The 21,345-nt window shown below is 39.2% G+C and overlaps 1 protein-coding gene and 1 long non-coding RNA gene across 3 annotated transcripts; one reads left to right on the forward strand and one right to left on the reverse strand.

Moving 5' to 3' along the window:
* The first annotated feature begins 234 nt into the window (after window positions 1-234).
* LOC135161514 (cadherin-23) lies at window positions 235-14,567 on the forward strand. Of its 2 annotated transcripts, none has more exons than XM_064119161.1 (7): window positions 235-1,233; window positions 5,909-6,117; window positions 6,193-6,344; window positions 6,614-6,994; window positions 8,583-8,712; window positions 8,955-13,674; window positions 13,832-14,567. In XM_064119161.1, exons 2-7 carry the CDS (start codon window positions 5,925-5,927, stop codon window positions 13,947-13,949), a joined length of 5,694 nt encoding a protein of 1,897 aa, XP_063975231.1. In that variant the 5' UTR covers window positions 235-1,233; window positions 5,909-5,924; the 3' UTR covers window positions 13,950-14,567. The 2 variants fall into 2 exon arrangements, with proteins under 2 accessions (XP_063975231.1, XP_063975230.1); XM_064119160.1 differs by having other exon boundaries at window positions 910-1,233; window positions 13,829-14,565.
* Window positions 14,568-15,421: 854 nt separating this feature from the next.
* Window positions 15,422-20,608, reverse strand: LOC135161528 (uncharacterized). The gene is made up of 3 exons (XR_010298792.1): window positions 19,883-20,608; window positions 17,524-17,713; window positions 15,422-15,559 (listed from the first exon to the last, which is right to left on the reverse strand). It is a non-coding gene; the product is annotated as an uncharacterized LOC135161528 (long non-coding RNA).
* Between the last annotated feature and the right edge of the window lie 737 nt (window positions 20,609-21,345).

Below are 21,345 nucleotides of genomic sequence, written 5' to 3' on the forward strand. Positions count from 1 at the left end.
CCTTCATGCCTCATGAAGAGATGCTCATGAAGAGCGTAGTTGTAAATCTGTTACCCTCAATTTCATCGGATAGATAATTATCGCAATCGATAAGGCAAAAAATGTCGCGTATTAGCCGGGGACCCGGTCGGTAAGATACCCCCTACAGTACTAAAGGACCAGAGTTCTATGCGGGTGGAATTTATCTGGATTATTTAATTTATTTGGATTATTTTCACGAAGAATCTACCCTCCAATGTGGGGTTGATGAAAAAATAGAGAATGAGTGCTTTATTGCTTCATTTTTTGACAGGTACGAGCCAGAGGGCGATTAATGTCAGCGATTTAATTTTAAAATTTGTTTAAATAGCAATATCAAAGACGCTGGGTTTAATTTATTTTGTATGTTGATCCCTAGCATAAGAAATGTAAGTGCGAACGTAAAAGTGTTGGGTTTAGGGCTTTTGATGATTCCGTTGTCTCATAAGGGCGGTCCTTGTCCGGTTATACGAGGTAATTTTTTTTTTTTTTGAAAGTCTTGATGAAGGTACAAATGAGTGAGAAGATCTCGTTTAAATTAAAGAACGAAAATGAGTGGATTCCAATTTGGGAAATGGGAATGCAGTGAGTGCAGCTCGGACTTGACTGGTCGCGAATGAAGATCGATCCGACCTTTCGATTCTATCAAGCGACCGACGCTATTTTTCTTCATTTCTACCAATTCACAGACAGACAGACAGAAATCACTCGAGAATAAGATTTATTCATCAAGGACTTTAGATCTTCATCAATGTCTCCCTCTAAAGTTATAAATTAGACAAAATATAGAAAAGTTTGAGTTTAATTGAGATACATATGAAAAAAATGAGATAAAATCGTGTTTCGGCTTGAAAAGGGGAAATGAAATATTAAAATTTGAAAACTGTGCATTACTTTACTATTTCCGAGACACGGTCAGTGATCACCGAAGTGTGCAGCCTATGCCAGTCCAACTAAACCACCGGCCGCTACTCGGGGAAACAACAGCGCTTCCGAGGACTGACTCCGTCATATCACGAGACGAGTTAACTTTCAGTTTGTGTTACACCGCACCGCTGGCCAGGTGCATATTTCGCCGATTCGCCGCCAACGCTTTAATTTACTTACTGGATAATTCACGCAGTCATCAACATATTGAGTAGTGAATCAGTGAAAATAATGCGTTCCTTATTTGCAATTTCCCATTTTGGATTATCGAGAAAATTGGATATTTTCGTGAGTGCTTTCCCATTCTTATTTGCGAATGAAAACAGTGGACTGAGAGAAAAATATAATTTTGCGAATTAAATATTCTACTGAGGAGAATTTGAAGCCGATTTTCAAATTAAAAATTCGAGGAATCGTTTGTCCAAAAGAAATATGATTGGATAAATTATATTTTTCTCTCTCTTTAAATTTTATTATTATGATTTTAAATTGGCCTCTGTCTGTGTTTATACGGCGGTCTAAAATGAAACCTTACGATGTTGATTGATAAAAAAAAACAATTGCATTTTCCCAAATTTCACTATATTCACTGTATTGATATGGAGTTATCGAAAAATTGCTGTGGATTGATAAGAATTTTTACGTGTGAATAAAGTACACTCCAGTATTCTAGCAATTTGCACATCGAGTCTCGTGCCCGGCACAGTAATTTTTCAGCAACTTTTCTCTCCTCGACCAAGCGATATCCACTTGTTATGTTCTCCGTTAATTTTTGCACGATTATCAAATTTAAGTGAGAGGAAGTAGCTTTGAGTACCTCCCTCGTTCCTAAAACGCCCATCAAATTCAACTGATGCCGCGCAAATTCTGCTGACATGTAATTAATACTGGTATTACTCTTTCCATCACACAACTTTGCCAATGTCTACCACACCGGCATGCGTGATACCATAATAAATGGTAATTTCAAATTTCCTCTGTTCATTGTGTACATTAATCCCCGTGAATTACCTGCTCATTTATATAAAAGAATTTTTTAATTAATTCCTGTCAGTTAATTGCAAATGGGTGAGAGTTGGCATAAATCTGGAAATGTTTATTTTCTTCGATCGTTTGATACGATAAGCGAGAATTTCACATAATAAATAACACTCATAATCGGGGAACTATAACGAGCTATTGTATTTGTAATATTTTGCCCGATATAGAAGGAAAAAATATCAAAAATGCATTTACCAAACAATAATCTTTATATAACTCTGATGCATGTTCTCCAGTTCAGTACTGAAGGGGTAAAACAGGACAAGGCCACATTTTTATTGGGACCGTGTTTGAGGAAGGACTAATTTAGGATGAATATGTCATGGAAATTAAAAAGGAAGAATCGTTCAGGGCTCGTCGGTGAGAAAATTAATGACACTGATTGAACTCTGTCTTCGTCCTTTCGTACATCATACAATACTCCATCCTTATGTAAAAGAGACATGACATCTGAAATCGATTAATCGAAAATCGCCGGCGTAATCGAAACATGACAGGCGACACAGGAAATAGGCGGCCGTCCGTGGAACTAGTCCTACGTAAAAGACGATACGGGTCAATAATTCATGGAGATAATCGATTATGTCATTGTCGTAATCGATTCTTTGACAGTCGATAATCGATTAGTGAAGAAAAGGCAAAGCCGGCATCAACGCCGCGGCCGCGGCGCTAAATGCGATTTTCTGGAATTATCGAATATCGAGATTTGAAAATCGATTATTTTTGATCGATTTCTGGGCCGAAATACAATATTTTCAAAAACTTTGCTTTTCTATTTTTGACTGGATGTTTTTTTTAATGAATCAAGACATATTTCGGAGAAATGGCGCATTATGTATCACCCTAGCGAAGTTTGGGGCGTTTGGCGTCGTCACGCAACGGTTGTTTTCCTGGTTCGTAAGGGGGTGAGTGGTGAGCTCACAATACAAAAACGTGAATGTATCCCATATGGCTTGACTATCATTGACGGAAACACGCATGGCAGGTGTGGGAAGCAGAGGCATGATTATTTCATTATCGAAAAAAATTTCCCTGCATTTGAAATAAACCAAAAACTGACCAATAATATCAAGAGTAAAATATGTTGCGAAAAATTAAGGAAATTATTGATTGATTGACTTATTCAGTTGTTAAATTATTAATTCGATGATTATTTCTTACCACTCACCACAAGTTTGCTATAAAGTGCAGGAATGATTAATAAAGGTGGGTATAATACCACATAGTGAAGAGACTGGTTTAAAGATTTGAAGAATTTTGGGTTAAAATATTTAGTGAATTATTACTAGTGTTTTTTCGCGTGGCATAAAACTCTGGGTAATTTACAATTGAAATGAGAGAATCGAAAAATCGGTCAAATACAAGGCCTCGATTCGGAAGCGAAAAAACAGAATTATCTGCCGCACGAGTGAATTGACTTTTTTCTTTGATAATTTTCCACAACTCAACGAGGAAGAGCATCACTTTAAAAATCTGCAACGCTTTCTTCACGAACCGCAATGTCAAGAGTGTGTTGTGGTCCCTATAATTACAGTATTTACCTCGGTTATATTTTAGTGAAAGCCAATTGGGTGTCGCTCGGCGAAACAGCTAAACTAGACTTATCCTGAATGAAACTGTATCGCGTTGAAAAGCGCACACCGCATTATTGTCGGAAACAAAGAGGATCTTCTGTGCAATCGCTTGCGCAATCATCACTTTCTATAAATCATTATATGTGATGATATTTCTTAAATAGGGCATTCCTCAAGACCGGTGTGACTATTGCACGTATAGAACGTTTTTGTTATTAAACGGAGAGATATTTTTAGTTGTTTATAAAATGCTACTACAGGAAAAATTACTATGGAACATTGCATATTTAAAAATTTAATTAAAAATTTAAAAATTTCCTGTGTTTTAGTTCGCAGTATAAACACAGACAGAGAATTGTTTAACATTGATGAAGACAAATACTTTCAACAATAATATTATGTAACAAAGCAAAACTACAATTATTTTGGAGCAGAGTAATTTTTTGCAATCAACTATGCAAAATTTCAGAAATAGTATTTTGTTTAATGTGAAGAACGTAATTTTGCTATGGTAATAAATAAAAAAACGACCCGAATATTTTAACATTGTATTGATGTTCTGACAAGAATTTAAAGTGGATTTTCCAATGGAAATTTTGATCATTTGTTCGCCCAAACAAATCTGATTGGCAAAATGATATTTTTCTCTCAGTGCACATTCAGACGTGTCTTTCTCGTCCAGGAAAGTATCTCACTTTGAAATCTACTTACCTGAGTTCTCCTTAGCTGACGGTCTAGATTCACCGGTTTGTAAGAGTTGAGTGTTTGAATTCCATCACCCAGTAAAAAGCAATACAGTCAGCAAAATACTTTTCTTAACGGTGTTATTTTTCAAGAGAAGTGAATGATTGTTTAAGGATGATTGATTGAAAAGGAATTACTGGCAATATTATTACTGTTAGATGGACACAGTTTCGTCCTAGGGAAATGATGAAATACTTGAACTTCAGGAGGATACCATTGTTAATGGGGAATCCTTTCAAAAATCCCCCTAAGCAGTCCCTGAAAATTAATCCAATATTTTATTTAATTCTTGAACTTTATACAGAAAACAACAATCATAAAACACGAGATTAAAAACGTTATTTTCGTCATTTTTCAACACACAAGTTGTTATTTGAAAAACATCAATTATAATTTCTGCTATATACAATGTATGTATGTATGTATAGAGGAACAAAATACATGCATAAAATATCTCCCTCCCTCGAAACCCTACAACTGATGTCTGAAACCTTCTCCTGCCACTTGTGCCCCTCAGGAGATATTTAAGTGGATTGTTTTAAATGGGACACCTGTATAATAATAATACTACACCAAAATTATAGTATGATCGATCATGATATTCTCGATCTCGCGGTCCTTAAACTACTCCATCACTGATTAAATCCACCAATATTCAACTTCTATTATCCACCATAGAGATCATCACCAATACAGTTCACCGTACCAAAAATTACCGTTATCAGAATATCAACAAACCGTGACGTTTTGCAATGGATATTATTTTCCGCGAGAGTGTTCAATGTAGACTGACAAAATAATTGCGTCTTCAGATTTTAACGGGAAAAATTAACTTCACGATGGTGTTCGAAGAGCATTAAATAATTCAGGTACTTCAGGATTGAGGACGTAACCATCTGAAATCGAACATTGCGTGAAATAACAGGAAACTGTTGATATTTCATCAGGGTATAATTTTCCGGTAATCAGGTGGATAATGATAATGTATTTTATATTTTTCTCGGTATAATGAAACGAACTCAAAGTTGACAAAGCGAAGAAAAATGATTGCAAAATAGTAAAAAGTTCAAATCTGAGAAAGAAATCATTGTGCATTAAACTATCCAACGAAGTATATAATTACTATCAAATTAATGATCAATCACAAGGCTCTACGTCGATTCGCTTCGACTCAGTGACTCAGGAGCCCTCGACGTAAAGGGACACCAACTGTAAGTGGCTAATTGTTTACTTCCGGTGATCATTTGTCACATAGACCAGCAAATACGAAAATGAAGAAGGTACAAAATTAAAATTCACGGTGGTAAAAATTTTTTTTTTTAATCGTATAATAATAAAATAGACAACAGACAATTTTAGGACATCTTTAAATCTAAGGGCGGCCCGCCACTGCAATGCCAACATAGTAATATTTTTTTTGCAAAATTCCTTTCGGGTAGAACTCAATCATTCAAGGAACGAGCACTTTATAAACAGTAAAACCTAAGACGAGTCTTTAATGCAGAATCACTTGTTCTAATTCTCCCTGACCACATCATAAGCACCTTAATGAAGCCTATGGAGACCTGCACTTACCATTAATTCATATCAAACCAATTTTCCAGTGTCCGTGATTCGAAAATGCGTTGGTATGATACGAGCAGTCTCTTTGAACAATCGAGGAAGGTCCGTCACAGAGAAGACCTTGGGTTCATCTGCGTGTTTGCATGTCTAATGTCCCTCTCGAGCGCAAGGAATCATCCACCGCAATTCCTCATTAATGGACAGACTGAAATTGTGGTGAGGCTGAAGGAGGGCCCGGAAACACCAGTTGGTTCGTATTATTCCCTTCCACAGAGACAAAAGTAACATCTGTGGAAAAAATGACAGCTTTCCTGGTTTATTTCAGGTACATTGATATACAGATTACGAGGAATTGATGTAGATGGAGATGCTCTTACTTTCGGTGTCAAGGATCAACCTGGGGCAGATGTGATCCGAGTGGAAAACTTTGGTAGTCAAGAGGCCAATGTATTCCTGAACAGACTTCTTGACAGAGAGGTAATTTTAAATTGAATGCAACTTTATAGATTTTCGAGGTACATCAGTATCATATTGCAGCTAATCACATCATCATTTCGAAAAATATAATCGAATGTAACTGTATTTAATCTCCTTTAGACTCATTTTTTATTGAATGTAACTTTGTCGCGTTTGAAGATTCGTTCAAAGGGTCTCAATTGATTAATTCGTACTTCAAACCGATCATCTAATTGATATTAAAGTTCTAGATATTAAACTCATTCATGCATTGATTAATTGTTTAACAGGTTCGAGATGAGTATGCATTAGTTCTAACATTAACCGACGACAAACTGGGAGAGGGGAACTTCATAACCCAAAGTCTGCTCCTCCTTGTAGAAGATATAAATGACAACGTGCCAATATTTCGTCCACATCCCACTACGTTGACGGTAAGAGAAGACTCGGGACAGGGAGTCCTGACGACCGTTGAGGCTAATGACTTGGACGAAGGCCCTCACGGTCAAGTGGTTTATCATCTACAGGAACTCGATGGAGATAATGATCTATTTTCCATCTCCACTGTTAATGGAAAAGGAGTCATTCGACTTGTTGGTGAACTGGATTATGAGAAGAAGTATTTGTATCAACTGCGAATTCTGGCTGTCGATCGAGCAATCAGTGGAAAAGTAATTCATTTTTCATTAGTTTCGTTAATTCTTTTTACTTTGACATGGAGAGGAGAAAGAAAAATTACTGTGTCCGGTACTAAAATCGAGCAATTTTTCGTTAATTTATTTTGATTGGTTAATGATGAGCGCCGAAGATATCCGATTATTGCCGAGGTTGGGCTCCTTCATGGAACCTGTTGCATCAGCTGTTTAGCGTCGATCTCCTTGTTGATCATTAGACTTTGCATTGCAGTTTATGCCGAGATTGTAACACATGATAAAATACACAGTCCGGTGTAAACAACTAAATTACCCTATGTACAACGAAATGGATTATGCACGAGAAGAAATTTCTAGTAGTTCATAAAACGCTACCACAGAAAAACATTGCTGTGGAACATCGTACTACAAGAGTGTGACGATTTTTGAACACCGAGAAAAATATTCAATAAAAAGACAAAAAAAATAAATTTCGTTCACTAATGTAATCGGTCAGCGAAGTCGAATTCCATAAAAATTATGACTCAGACCTGAAGTCTTACGTCGCCGTCACAGAAAATTTACGCCGAGTTCCGTAAAAATGAGGCATCCATGCGTGATTCACAGCGGGGGAGAATTCCACTGACCCGATTCGGGAATTTTAAAAGATATTAGCAAATCCTTCTTTAATAACTTCTAATAACATCAATACTTTCTTGGCACATCACACAACATCATTCACGAGGAAAAATTTATGGCAAAATACGAGATTTGAAACATAATTTATAATTTTTCAATCACGAAAAATCCTTAATTCATAAAATTATAAATGCAATCGAAAAAAAAAACTTTTTTTGCCAATATGAAATCTTTACGTGTCAGATGATTCTGAATCACCTGGACGTAACTTTCCAAGACCTCATCATTTACGTTTTTAAAATCATAATTTACGTGTTCAAACATCACGTTAGTCGCGCTTCAATTCTCGTATTTTACGATTGGTTTTTTCTCTTCCCCAGCAACAAACCCAACAACCGTTTTCTCCCTCTAGCTAGATGGCCTGAAAACGCCCCATGAAATACGTGGAAGGAATAAACCGTCCCTTCGTGGAAATTTACATCTCGTAGAATGTAAAAATTATAAGTCAGTTCCATAAAAGTAGTCAGCCCCCTAAAAATTCTATATTCGGTGGCGCAATAGTTCTGACTTTCTTGTAAATCTCATTGACTTTACAAACATTACCTATTTTTTTTAGACAAATTTCGAAGGCTTACAAATACATTAAGAAAAAACATTACTCTCGAACCAATTAATTCGTGCATTAAAAACATTTATTAACCACAACATTGTTTACGCGACATTAACATCTGTTATGGAAATATTTATGTAGATCCACTGGTACTAACTGAATACATTTGGCAAGAGACAATTTTTTTTCTCAGTGGAGTCTGGAATATCTATCTTCAATTGGGGTCTATTAACATTTACGCGTGTTAAATTGGGATGTAGTCGAACTTCTCTAACTATAGCAATTTAGTATACCCGTTCATATCAGAGTATTATATCGATTAAATCGCTGTAAAAAATGTCATGAATGATGAATAATATTTCGTCCCATTGATAACAGGTAAATACCGGCACTACAACTATTATAGTAAAAGTCCAAGATGTAGAGGACCAGCCACCAGAGTTCATTGCCATGACTCCAGTTGCAAGAATTAGTGAAAACGCCAACATCGGAACATCCGTTCTTCATGGTTTGTTAAACATCATTCTTTTCCTTGCTTTGCACCGAAGGAATAAAACATTTTCGAGTCTAAAACCTTTATCAAAAGTATTAAATTGAGCTCTTATTCCGTATCGATGATGTACCAGTCCCTTTGGTTCATCAATTCCAATCAATATAATCGAACTTATTAATATTTCTATATCGTTCCCTGGAGGCCATTCTCACAACTTGGCTTCTTCATTTTTAAAACGATTTCTTCGATATTTACAGTTCGAGCAATCGACGGAGATAAAGGAATTAATAACCGTGTCTCCTACAGCATCACCGAGGGCCCCAGACACCTCTTCGACATTGATTCCACCTCAGGCGTAGTATTCACCCGAGGACAACTAGACCGTGAAGCTGAAGATAATAACGATGGTACCTTCATTCTCGAAATAACTGTGAAAGAAATTTCAAAAGTACTCCCTACGCCATCAGTGACTACAGAAGTGACTATAATTTTGATTGACGTGAACGATGAAACACCCAGATTTCGCAGTGATCGATACCTAGCAGAGGTCAACGAAAACGCACCCCAGAATACGCCAGTCAACTTCATCGGTGGCTCTATCCCCGAAGTCTATGATCACGATTTGGGAAGCAATGGTACCTTTCGAATGTACATTGAGGGAGATGGTGGTGTCTTCGAGATCACCCCATTCAGAGGCATCAACGAAGCTCCATTTCTCATTCGCGTTAAAAATTCGAAAAAATTAGACTTCGAGCAAATTTCAGTTATAAATTTTACCCTCATAGCCAAGGAAATTGCTTCCTTTGAACCGAAATTCACAGTCGTTCCGATTACGGTTCTAATCAAAGACCAGAATGACAATTACCCAGAATTTGTTCATAATATTTATGAAGTCAATATCCCTGAAAACAGTCCAGTTGGTACTACAGTAGCTTGGGTTCAGGCACTGGATGCGGACAGTGGAAATTATGGTAGCAAAGGGATCAGATATACCAACTTAGGGGGTAGTATAGCATATGCATTAAAATTAAATACAACATCTGGAGTCATTACTATCAAAAACACTGGACCTGGATTCGATCGAGAATTAGTCTCACGTCATTATCTAACAGTTGAGGCTCGCGACGATCTTGGCAGAGGTAATCGAAATACCGTACAACTAATTGTGAACATCGAGGATGTCAATGACAACCCTCCAATTTTTTTGCAAAACAAGTATGAAGCGGTTCTACTGGAAAATAAAAATAATTTTGAATCACCATTGAGAATAGAAGCTTTCGATATTGATCTTAACGGTACGAAAAACAGTCAAATTATATATTCCATCGTTGCGAGTGAATTTTCAAAGAATCTGACGATCGATCCTAAAGAAGGAATAATCAAACCAGCATCTGCAATGGACTATGAAAATTTACCAATCAATCAAGGCCACAAAGAGACTTCGATTCGAGCCCTGAAACTCACTGTCCGCGCGAGGGATATGGGAATCCCAAGTTTAAGTTCAGATGCGCCCTTAACGATTTATCTGAAGGACACTAATGATAACGAGCCGATGTTTGAACGCTCCCTTTATCAAAAGAACATTCCTGAAGATTTAGAAGGTGGAACAACAGTTTTACAGGTGAAAGCCTGGGACAAGGACTTATCTGCCCCAAATAACAAAATTGTTTACCGAATTCAAAATGGAGCTGGAGATAAATTTATCATTAATCCTGAAAGTGGAATCATTCAAATTGCTCCAGGCTCTAACCTGGATCCCGATTTAACTTCCCCCAAGACTGTGAACTATCTTCTGAATGTTGTAGGAATAGACAGTGGAACAGAAAACCAAAAATCCGCCGAAGTTCTAGTAAACATTACGATTATCGACGTTAACAATAAACCCCCAATCTTCAAGGATCCAGGAACAGTTTTTATCAAAGAAAATACTGAAATCGGAGCTTATATTCATCGTATCGTAGCACATGACCCGGACATATCCCCAATCCTGCGGTACCGAATAGATTCAAATGCTTCAGAAGCCCGAAATGAAGAAGGAACTCTGATCAGGCTGCAGGAGTACGATTACCTAGCTGCCCTTGAATTAAATGCCATTGACGGTTTATTGAGAGTGAAAAGGCTCATGGACAGGGAAAAAGTCGAGACCATAAAATTAGGTTTGATCGTCGAGGATCTAGCAGCTGTCAAGGGTGTCCAGACAGCATCAGCAATCCTCAATATCATAATCGAAGATGAGAACGACAATAATCCACGATTTAGAAGACCGTTCTATAGAAGAACATTAACCGAGAATAGCAAAAATGGAGTGCACATCGCTAGCGTTGTTGCTGATGATGCTGATAAGAACCGCACTATCACTTACTCATTAGAAAGTGATTCGCAAATAGCAGATTTGGTTCATTTGGACTTTGAGACAGGGGAAATGGTGGCCGCTAATAAAATAGATCGAGAAATATTCGCCTGGTTAAACATGACAGTTCGCGCCACAGACTCGGGGATTCCCCCCAGATCAAGCCTCTCCGAAGTTTACGTTCAGATATTGGATGAAAATGACAATAACCCGTATTTCATCACTGATATTACCAATATCACAGTATTGGAGAACACAAAAATCTCCACTGAAATCATGAGGATCGAAGCCAGAGATCCAGACGCTGGAGATAATGGTAAAATAACGTATCTGTTAGATCGACTGTCGTCACAGGGAAAATTTGCAATTCATCCAATCACTGGTGTGCTAACCGTAGTGGATGTCCTTGACTGGGAAGTCAAGAGCAGCTATGTTTTAATTATCGAGGCTTGGGATAATTATCAATTTGGTTACACCACTGGGGAATCTAGAAACGCATTCAAGCAAATAGAAATTCTAGTAGAAGATGTTAATGACAACACTCCCATAATTGACGTTCCAGAGGAATGTGTCATGATTTCTGAATTTCATGATCCCAAAGACGTTGTCGCGTTGATAAAAGCCAAAGATTCTGATAATCCAGAGAGCCCTAATGGTCGGGTTACTTTTAGAATATCAGCAGGTAATGAAATGGCTTTCTTCATGTTGGAGCAGATTGACCATTGGACTGCCCGAATTAAATCGGTTGGGTCTTTAAGAGGAAAATTTGGAAACTACTCACTTAATTTGGAAGCTCGAGACTTGGGAAATCCCGTAAATGTAGATGAGAAAATTTTGCATATTTGTGTGAGTGATTACAATGATAATCCTCCAGTGTTCTTGAGTCCTCAACATAACACGACGATACGAGTACCAGAAAATGTCACTGTTGGTTCGTCGATAATTCAAGTTGAAGCTGTGGATGCAGATATTGGATTGAATGGAGATGTTCACTATCGTTTGAAGCAGGACGTTGCAGGTCACTGGCGGACATTTCATATTGATGACACCACTGGGGTGATAACATTGAAACATCCCCTAGACCGTGAGACAAAAAAAATGTACCAAATTAGGGTAGAGGCACATGATTTTGGGACTCCCACTCCCCTCAGCACAGATCTGGATCTTATAATTTATGTCACGAACATTAATGACTACGAGCCACAATTTGTGGTGGATGCATTCAGGGTGACATTCACCGAGGAGGAGTTTCCAGGGGCGGAATCGGTGATTCTTCCTGAGACCATTGACAAGGATGAAGTTGATGATCTTGATGATCCACCAACCCAAGTCTGTTACTTCATTGTTGGCGGTAATGACGATGAATATTTCCGACTGGATATGATCACACACAAGTTGACTACTGGCAAGACACTGGACAGGGAACAGCAGCAAGAGTATCTGTTGATGATTAAAGCGACGGAGGATTGTAATACGCTGCCAATGAATCAGAGCTTTGCTAGTCAAGCGGATAATACTCTGTTGAAAGTCAACATCACTGTGAGCGATGTGAATGATAATCCTCCGAAGTTTCTGAATAGGGTTTTCACTGGTGGAGTGACAACAGCAGCAGATTTCGGGACACAGTTCATGCACCTGAAGGCGCTCGATCTGGACGAGGGAGATAACGCTGTATTGAATTACTACCAGGAAGGTAAAATTCATATGACACTGACCGAAGGCCTAGACGACATGAGCTTACAACCCTTCCTCATTGACAAATTGACAGGAGCCGTCATCCTTAACTTTGATCCTCAACCTAGGATGAAAGGATACTTCGATTTCATGGTAATTGTCAATGACACTGACGGTCTTCAGGATACAGCACGTGTTTTCATCTACTTACTACGAGAAGATCAACGAGTCCGATTTGTTCTGAGACAACATCCACCTGAAGTTCGCAATCGAATCGACGCTTTCAGAGAAATTTTGGGGAATGTCACGGGAGCAATTGTTAATGTCGATGAATACAAAATTCATGAAAATCATGATGGATCGGTGGATCGTACGAGGACAGATCTTTACTTGCATTTAGTCAATCGACAGGACAATTCGATTTTTGATGTATCACAAGTGCTGGAGTTGGTTGACAGAAATATTGAGAAACTGGATGATTTATTTAAGGAGTTCAATGTCCTCGATACTCAACCAGCCCAGTCCTCTCAAATTGTACAATACGAACAAACAGCCACGACGCTGTGGTTATTGGCCCTTACGATATTTTTGGGAGCCCTCTTAATGCTCTGTATTGCCCTCTGTTTGTCTCAAAGGGCGTCATTCCAAAGACAACTCAAAGCTGCCAATGCCTCTCCCTTTAGTGGAACAGATTCGGAATTTATTCGGGGCCCAGAGAGAGTTCCAAATACCAATAAACATAGTGTTGAAGGAAGTAATCCAATATGGATGCATGCTTATGAGAATGAATGGTTCAAAAATGATGAATCATTCAGTCATACCTCAGACAGGGATTCCCTTGATGAAAATGCACTGAATAATGAGGAGACAACGAATGAGGAAAGATCGGGGCAGAAATCGAACGATAATTCTTACAGTGCGACGAGGCAACACAGACCTTCTTCAATTTCCAGGTAAGCGACATACATTATTTTTAATCGAACCGGGTTCAAATCAATGAATTTCTTTCGGTTGTGCATTTTTTGTAATGATCCTCAAACAAGACCAACGAGCCGAAAGAGAAAAATAACCATTTAAATATTTCGATGCCAATTTTTATGTTCACAGCAGTGTTGAAACCGTCACTGACAACCAAGCTGTCTTCAGTCGTGAGTCTGCAGCATACCAACAGCAGAATCCCATACTCAACAATCCCCTCGGAAAAAAAGTGGAAACTACTGAACTGTAGAATGATCCATTCTTATTTTGTAAATATTCAATTAAATTATTCTACGTAATATTTATTACCGACCATTTATGTAAATTTCCACGCTATTTATCATCTATTTGTTAAGAGTGATACTACATTTCATTTTCTGTAATTGAAAGCAAAGATTACCGCAAGTTTCTCGATAATATTGAACTACGTTTCTGTGTATAACTATACATATATCAACCATACCAAATTTTACTGTACGTGATTTTTATGAATATCTAATGGAGATAATTGAGCTGTAAATAAAAAAAATATTTGCCAAAAAATTTAATCCTCTCATAAAAAAATTCAGAACTATACAAAGCACTTTGCATATCCTCAATTACTACAATTTAGCCGGACATTTTCAACTGCAATACTCTGATGTCGCTCGGGACGCCGGTCTCAGTCCCAGGGAGGGGCCTTCCGGTTTCCGCCGAACTGACGAGATAAACGTGGATTACGGGTGACGCCGAGTAAGGTGTGAACGTGACCCTTTTTTGAAAAAGGGAACATTCGGTGACATCAGTCCATCATGTGGTACCCCACCAGTCAAAGGTAAGAGGCCCCTGATTCAATCAAAAGGCTGGGTCTGCACATGGAAAGAATTCAGTGGAAAACCGAACAACTTCTCTTCTCGAATCCAAACTTCGATCAGTAAAATAAATGAATAAAAATGATTAGATGTTAAATGTATTTATTTTTATTAGTTATCCCTGTGTGATATTCCTTTATCTCAAAGCCAACTGCTTGGGTTTATAACATTCCAAATATTTCGCAAATTGTTTGATCCTGTTACTGATTGTTCGCGCGGTTCAGTGTAGTCGTTTGGATTTCTGGTTCTCCGATGCATCGGGTTACAGAGAGAGCGGTAATGATGAGATCGCTTTCTGGACAATCACTAATTTTTTCGTTAGAGTTGTAGGATTCCTACTGCGGTCAAACACCTATTGTCGCGTCATCTGAAAATTGTTATGTTGCTAAAATATGACGATATTTTCCGTAAATTGATAACACAACGGTTACATATTATTATCCCCTCTAATCTTCTTTTTGCGAATATCACATAAATATCGAACCGACCGAATTGCGACTGGATCTGTTGACGTTATATCAGACAGTCGATCAGCTCATGTACTTCAATGATTACCGATCATTTATAGTGCAACAATGGAAATTTATACGCGACGTCTGCAGATTAAACACAGCAATACAATCAGGTGTCAACTCACCCCATTCCATTCCGCAAAATTAAATTTTTTTTCTTTGAAATTTTGCACATCGTGCCAGTTCAATTTCCCTTGGTGACTCCAATCGCGACTATTAGGATACAACTGATTCCTTTGATTACGTAGAACTGGGCCTTTCAATGTTTCAATGCTTATACAAGCTGCCCCATAATATCCAGCCGAGCGCTTTCCAATATCATTGAGTATTTCTCGATTAGCCTTAGCTTGTTCCTCCTGCTGCATTTGTTGTCTACGTGCCAATAGTAAAAGAAATCGTTGTTTGAGCACATCCATGGGATTCGTGATTGAGAGCGAGCCGATTCTCTTCCTTCGGCCATTAGCGTAATGAGCACGTAGGTCTGGTGGGACTTGTGTCTGCGTAAAAGTTGATATATTAGTTCCTATATTCATGATCACTGGATTCATGGAACTATTTTGGAATGCTATAACATGATAGTAATTACATAGAACACACGCAAGTTAAAAATTTGTTAACAGAAAATAATTAGCTGTCCTAGAGCTAAAAAGTTTCACGTTTTTAATGTCATAAATTTTTCTTATCCTTTTGTTAATCTCATTTTTGCTCATGTGATTGTTTCTCACATCGCCACACTGACCAACGTTTACAGTAGTGGACAATGGGAAAAGTTCTTAGAAAATCTTGTCCTGCACATGACGACAATATTATGGGTATAAAGGGGTGCGCATCCAACCAACAACTTCACTTCCAGTTGAAGTTTTACCGAATATTTAAACATTTAAATTGGCTTACATGACTATAGAAGCCTCTGGTTAATAAAATATGACATCAAATAATTCCGTCAAACGATAAACCATTTCCCTGAAATGAAATCGGTTGGAATGTGAATGAAAGTGGCAAAGAACGAGAAAAAGAAACGTTGTAGCCCTCGCGCCATTTCCTAAGCTCCTAATTCTTACTTCAGACCGTCGGCCTTTCGGTGCCATTGTAGTCGGAACTACTAGCGCTACGTCACGCGACACTGCTCCGCACCAGAGATCGGCCGCGTCAACCGCATGACCTGATCTGTGAGACAGTTACAATGAGACTTCTGTTGTGATCTTCGGCCCTTCGCTGCGTCTCGCTTGGCCTTGAGCATTGAACTCCCCTGACTAGCTCTCGAAGCAACTCGCTCGGTCCGCGCTAGTTCTACTATGTACTTGGAATAGTCTGGGGATTCTTTCCTCCGCACTCGGGACTGCGAATTGACAGACCGCTAGCAGACACAGGTACATCTATACCTGAGCGCTACCATTTCCCTCCTTTTTTAACGAAGTTCTGAGGAGACAAGACATCTCTAGGCTCCGGATGCAAGTTCAGAGGTTCTCCCACTAGGTCACAGGGCTCATGGCGGACTAGTGCCCTGGAAGAAGAATCTTGCAAACTGCGCAACCTGACGCATTTCCACCGGAAGGGCTTCACGACCCCTAGGGTATTAGACGTCGCCATACTTGACCAGCTGACTGGAAAACGGCTGGATAGGTGTTTGGGTTCGATCGCTTGAGTGATTGATGATGAGAGAGGGTCTTGGAGCAACCTCGTTCAGGGAGATGATGAAGGGCGGTGGCAGCGTGGCCATAGTGCCAGCCACCTATACGGAACCGGTCCTGACGTGAGGCTCAGGCCGAAGACATTCAGCAGGCGTTAGTTGACGGAATGTTCGGATGGGACCAGGGCGGTCCAATTCGGGGCTTTCAGGACCATTAATGTGACCAGGGGGCTGTGGGTGACGCGCACAAATGCCCAATCGAAAGACTGGGTCAGAAGGGCGGTGGCTGCCGTCATATCATGAGAAGGGAGCTTCCTCTTCTCACGAAGAAGGAAGCACTGCCAAGAGTTACTAGGGTGACGGACTTTTTTCCGGGAACGACAGAGGGTGCAGCCATCGCCCTCCATCGAATCAAAAGGCAGAACACGGGCGCTTTCACTGAAAAATCGCGGGTCTGTGACTGCAGGGAGGGAGAGGAGGACTAATCTGGTAATAATTCCCTGATCTCTTTTGCGGTATTTTATCATTGAGGATATTCCAGTTGATCGTTCGCCGAGGTCAATAATGCCTGGCGCCCATCTCTTTAGGCATTATCATTCAGAAGACTTGGGGAAAAAGCTAACGGGGGAAAAGTTAGCCTGTTTTCTCCAGCCGAAATTGAAAATTTCGTTATGAACCATAACTTCTTCTGTCGTAGTTAGGAGTGGGAGCGTTCACACTAGGGATTTATATTTTTTTCCTGTCGTTAAATCATCAAAAATTTAATTCAAATAGCGGGGTGGGTAGGTAATATTGAGATGTAGTCTGTCTACAGAATAGACTAAAATATACCTCAGTAATTTTTGGGCAGTTACCATCATACTGATGGGATTCCCAAGTTGTCGCAACGTAAGAAATTTCCAGAAGCATTTCATCCGCCATCCTCTTGTGGTTATACATAGAGTTTGCCAAATTCATTAGGGTAATCATAATGAACAAACTCGCCAGAATCATCCTTTGTATAAATAATTAATTACGCCCTCTGAAACAAAGAAGCATATGAACACAATATAATGTAATAAACTGCAATAACTGAATTGTCCGTTCCAGATAACTGGCGCATACACAAATGTTCATTTACGTATAAACTATGTACCACGTAATGTGCCAACGTTTATGTCAAAATCATTCCAGATTTAAATAATTCCATGTCATAATGGAATCAACTACACAACAAATAAGTCGTGAGAATAAGTAGCAGACGCTCCCGCCAGAGGGCACCGCAACGCGCCGAAGTCCTTTTCAAAGGACGTGCCGCGCAGAAAAACCTGCACGAACACGTCTCAAAAAAGGGGAGGAGTTCCAAATTCTCTAAAAAAAATCGCCAATCATGGACGCTCCATGGATGCCGTGGTAGTAGAGCTGCCTAAATAAGTCAATCGCGATGACGATAACAAGTAGGTGTTACCCGTATCGGGTAACAAGCGCAAAGAATTAGATAGGAAAGGTCAAGCAGGGCTTGAACATCTCCTCGTCAGGCTCATCAGCCACTCTCGAACTGTCCAAGTGTAAAACTGAGGTGATTTTCCCGCGCCAAAAGAGGCTGCCGCCGACACAATCTATGTCTACTAAGAAACGTAAACACCCGGAGAAATCGTCGTGAATGGTAGTTCACCCGCAATTAACATTGGGAGGGGGGAGGGGGGCTATCAAATTCTGGGATAGCGTTAGGTACCTCGCGGTGCACTTTAATAGGGACATGGCAGCCCGGGAACATATGTATAGACAATATTACTCGGAAAACGCCAGAACTCTTCAGCCGACTATCGGCCCTAACGCACATATAATGGGCCCTCTGGTACGGCTCCATGCCCATTGCACGATGTACGACGCCGCCGATCTCAACTTCTTGACCTGCTCCATCTCCGACGCAATTGACGCTCTAAAAGCTCTGGATCAGTCACCCCATCATTGGGGTCCAGTCATCCACTTATTGACCTGTGGTCTATTCAATAATCTTCGTGGCACGTGGAAAAATGAGATCGGCGCTGCCACCGAGTATCTTCAACTGCCTGTGGAGGCACAGTATTATGGTCTGGCAGCCATTTCGCGCGGGCAGAATGTACCAGGATTAGCATCCAACTGTTTTGCGTTGAGAGAGAACTCGTCTCCGAGTCGAAACTCCTCCTGATCCTCAACGATCACAACTACACGGGTATTCAATTTGATTTCTTGCGAAACATCGTACCCATTAACTGTTAATCGTTAATGTTTGCTGCAATATGGCACCACAGAGCTCCCTCCGCGATTGATGAATCCGTCTGTTCGGATTCTCGGATAACGGAAAAACGCAAAATCAGCCGAAAATCACAGTAGTCATTAAGAAAATATGATCCTTTATGACGTCATTTTAGTTCATGTACAATCATCATTACATGGAAGCTCCCCTATATTGTACCAGATATTTCTTTCAAAAAATGGGAAGAAAAGACAGGCATCGCGGTCATTTTCTACCATAATTTTGAACCCCAAATCGGCGAGTGGCCAGCCCATTCAATAATTGAATATTGGAAGTAAAGCGTTTTAAGCCGTTTTTCTGTTCACCTTATTCTTCATTGACACATTAAATGGGTGTGGGTATAGGTCCAAACAGGTCAGTATTTCAATTCAATGAGATGTATTATATGAATGTATAATGGAATATCTGTAACTACTTCTAGCTACACACGAGAAGTCAATTATTCACCATTTCTTTAAGAATTCTTTATAAGCCCTCACTTATTGAATTCAGATTATCTGATATTTTCTGATATTTTCCATGACCGGACATTCAAAGAAACATATGAGAGCGAACCATTCTATCGAAGCTAGATAATGTATTTGATTCAAAAAAGAATCATTCGGTACCGCAATCAATAGTCTCCGTAATTTTTAGTAATTTTCAATCATCCCTCGAAGTAATGGAAGATTGAAACTAGATATGATCGTCGACTAAATATTAAATTTCAAATTATTTCATCAGTGACGTAACGATCCACTAATAATTCCCCTGCAGTACCGGGAATTTTGTGGTATCGCAGCCATTGATTAATTTCAATGTTCAATTAATTGGAATCGAAAAAGCTGAAGAGGTAATTTCCAACTGTCACTGCAATCTCGAACTGCCACCGTAAGTCTATCATAATTGTTTAACATAATGTTCAAGACTCACGGGAACAGCTTTCCATTTAGACGTTTCACGATTTTTTTTCACTTCATTACATTTACAGGGAATTCTTAGCATTCTCGTCACTTGCACTTCACAGCGTTGACAATCAATGAAAAATTATTTTAAAATATTGCTGAAGAAGAAATGCTTGGGATTTAGGAATGAAAAATTTATTTCTCGTTATCACGAATAGCGGCGACGATGTTTGACATTTTCCATTATCTGGTGACACGTATAATGGGACATAGTAATTGTACTTTTTGTTTCACAGGATTGAGTTTTTAACGGTATCGTGTACCAACAGCGTTTGACGTGCTCTAAGATATACAGGAGAGCTTTTATAGTCGGTAAGCCGGGACTCGCCCAATGCCGTTGTTCCAACAGTTTTCGACAGCTAATACCGTCGGTAGTTTCAGTAGAGATATGTTCAATACATATTCCCGCGTTGCGTATTGAACCTGTGCGCATACCGATAATCATTGTACCTGATGTTCTAACTGACGGAAAATTTGTTCAATTTCTCGGATCAATTGCGTACGTCTGGTAAAGCTCACGCCCTTACATCCTGACACCCTTCAAGTACATGGGTGTTTCCACGAAACGTATTTTCTCACGTCGAATGTCGGTCAATTCTTGGAATATTTTTCCAGTGATTTTATTTCAATTTTCGATTACATATCTCAGGGTATATTATATACTCAGAGTATACTCTGCAATTTCGCCTACTACAACTCATAACCGACCAATTCATAACTTATGTGATGAGGAATTGATACTCAAGGTCAATCAAATTGTATATATTTTTTTATTTATTGATTTATTGAAAGAATAGTCAATAGGGGCTCACCCCAATGTTAGTAATGACCCCAACAGTGGGGGGCGCGACTACCGCAACAAAATATAGCCAACAGGTTATTTCACGTCGCAAAATTAATAGATTCTAGCGTTTGTATTAGATTCGCGTTAGTTTGTACTGAAGGGAAAATGTTCTGTTAGTTTTTTATTCATTTTTAAACCAATTATGCAAGTATCGACCTCTGTGCAGCACCGCCGGAACCCTCATATCGACGGAGTATCTGCAATTATCGACTTTTCTGCCGCGAGCGGAACTAGCATTGCCATTTAATTGAAATATAATTTTTCACTTTTTTCTAGAATTACGTGTGCGACACCCGGAGAATGTTTACATACCTCGAATTCGTTGAAGAACGTCTGCATAATTATTGATCTCCCTGAACGCTGAGTAACCCAGCATGCGATTATTTCATTACCACGTTATTCATAATTAACGAAATGAATAATTAACGATGAAACTCAGTGGTCATGTACAATGACCATTATCGATTGATTGTCATAAATATTTTATGCAGAATGTAAGAGCTATCACGAAAGTGCAACTGAAAATAAAAAAAGAGTTGAGTTTTCCTCGCCGGTATCATGAAATATCGCAATCCTTGAGCTAAAAG

The sequence above is a fragment of the Diachasmimorpha longicaudata genome, chromosome 4 (assembly GCF_034640455.1).
Source record: "Diachasmimorpha longicaudata isolate KC_UGA_2023 chromosome 4, iyDiaLong2, whole genome shotgun sequence".
NCBI classification, from domain to species: domain Eukaryota; kingdom Metazoa; phylum Arthropoda; class Insecta; order Hymenoptera; family Braconidae; genus Diachasmimorpha; species Diachasmimorpha longicaudata.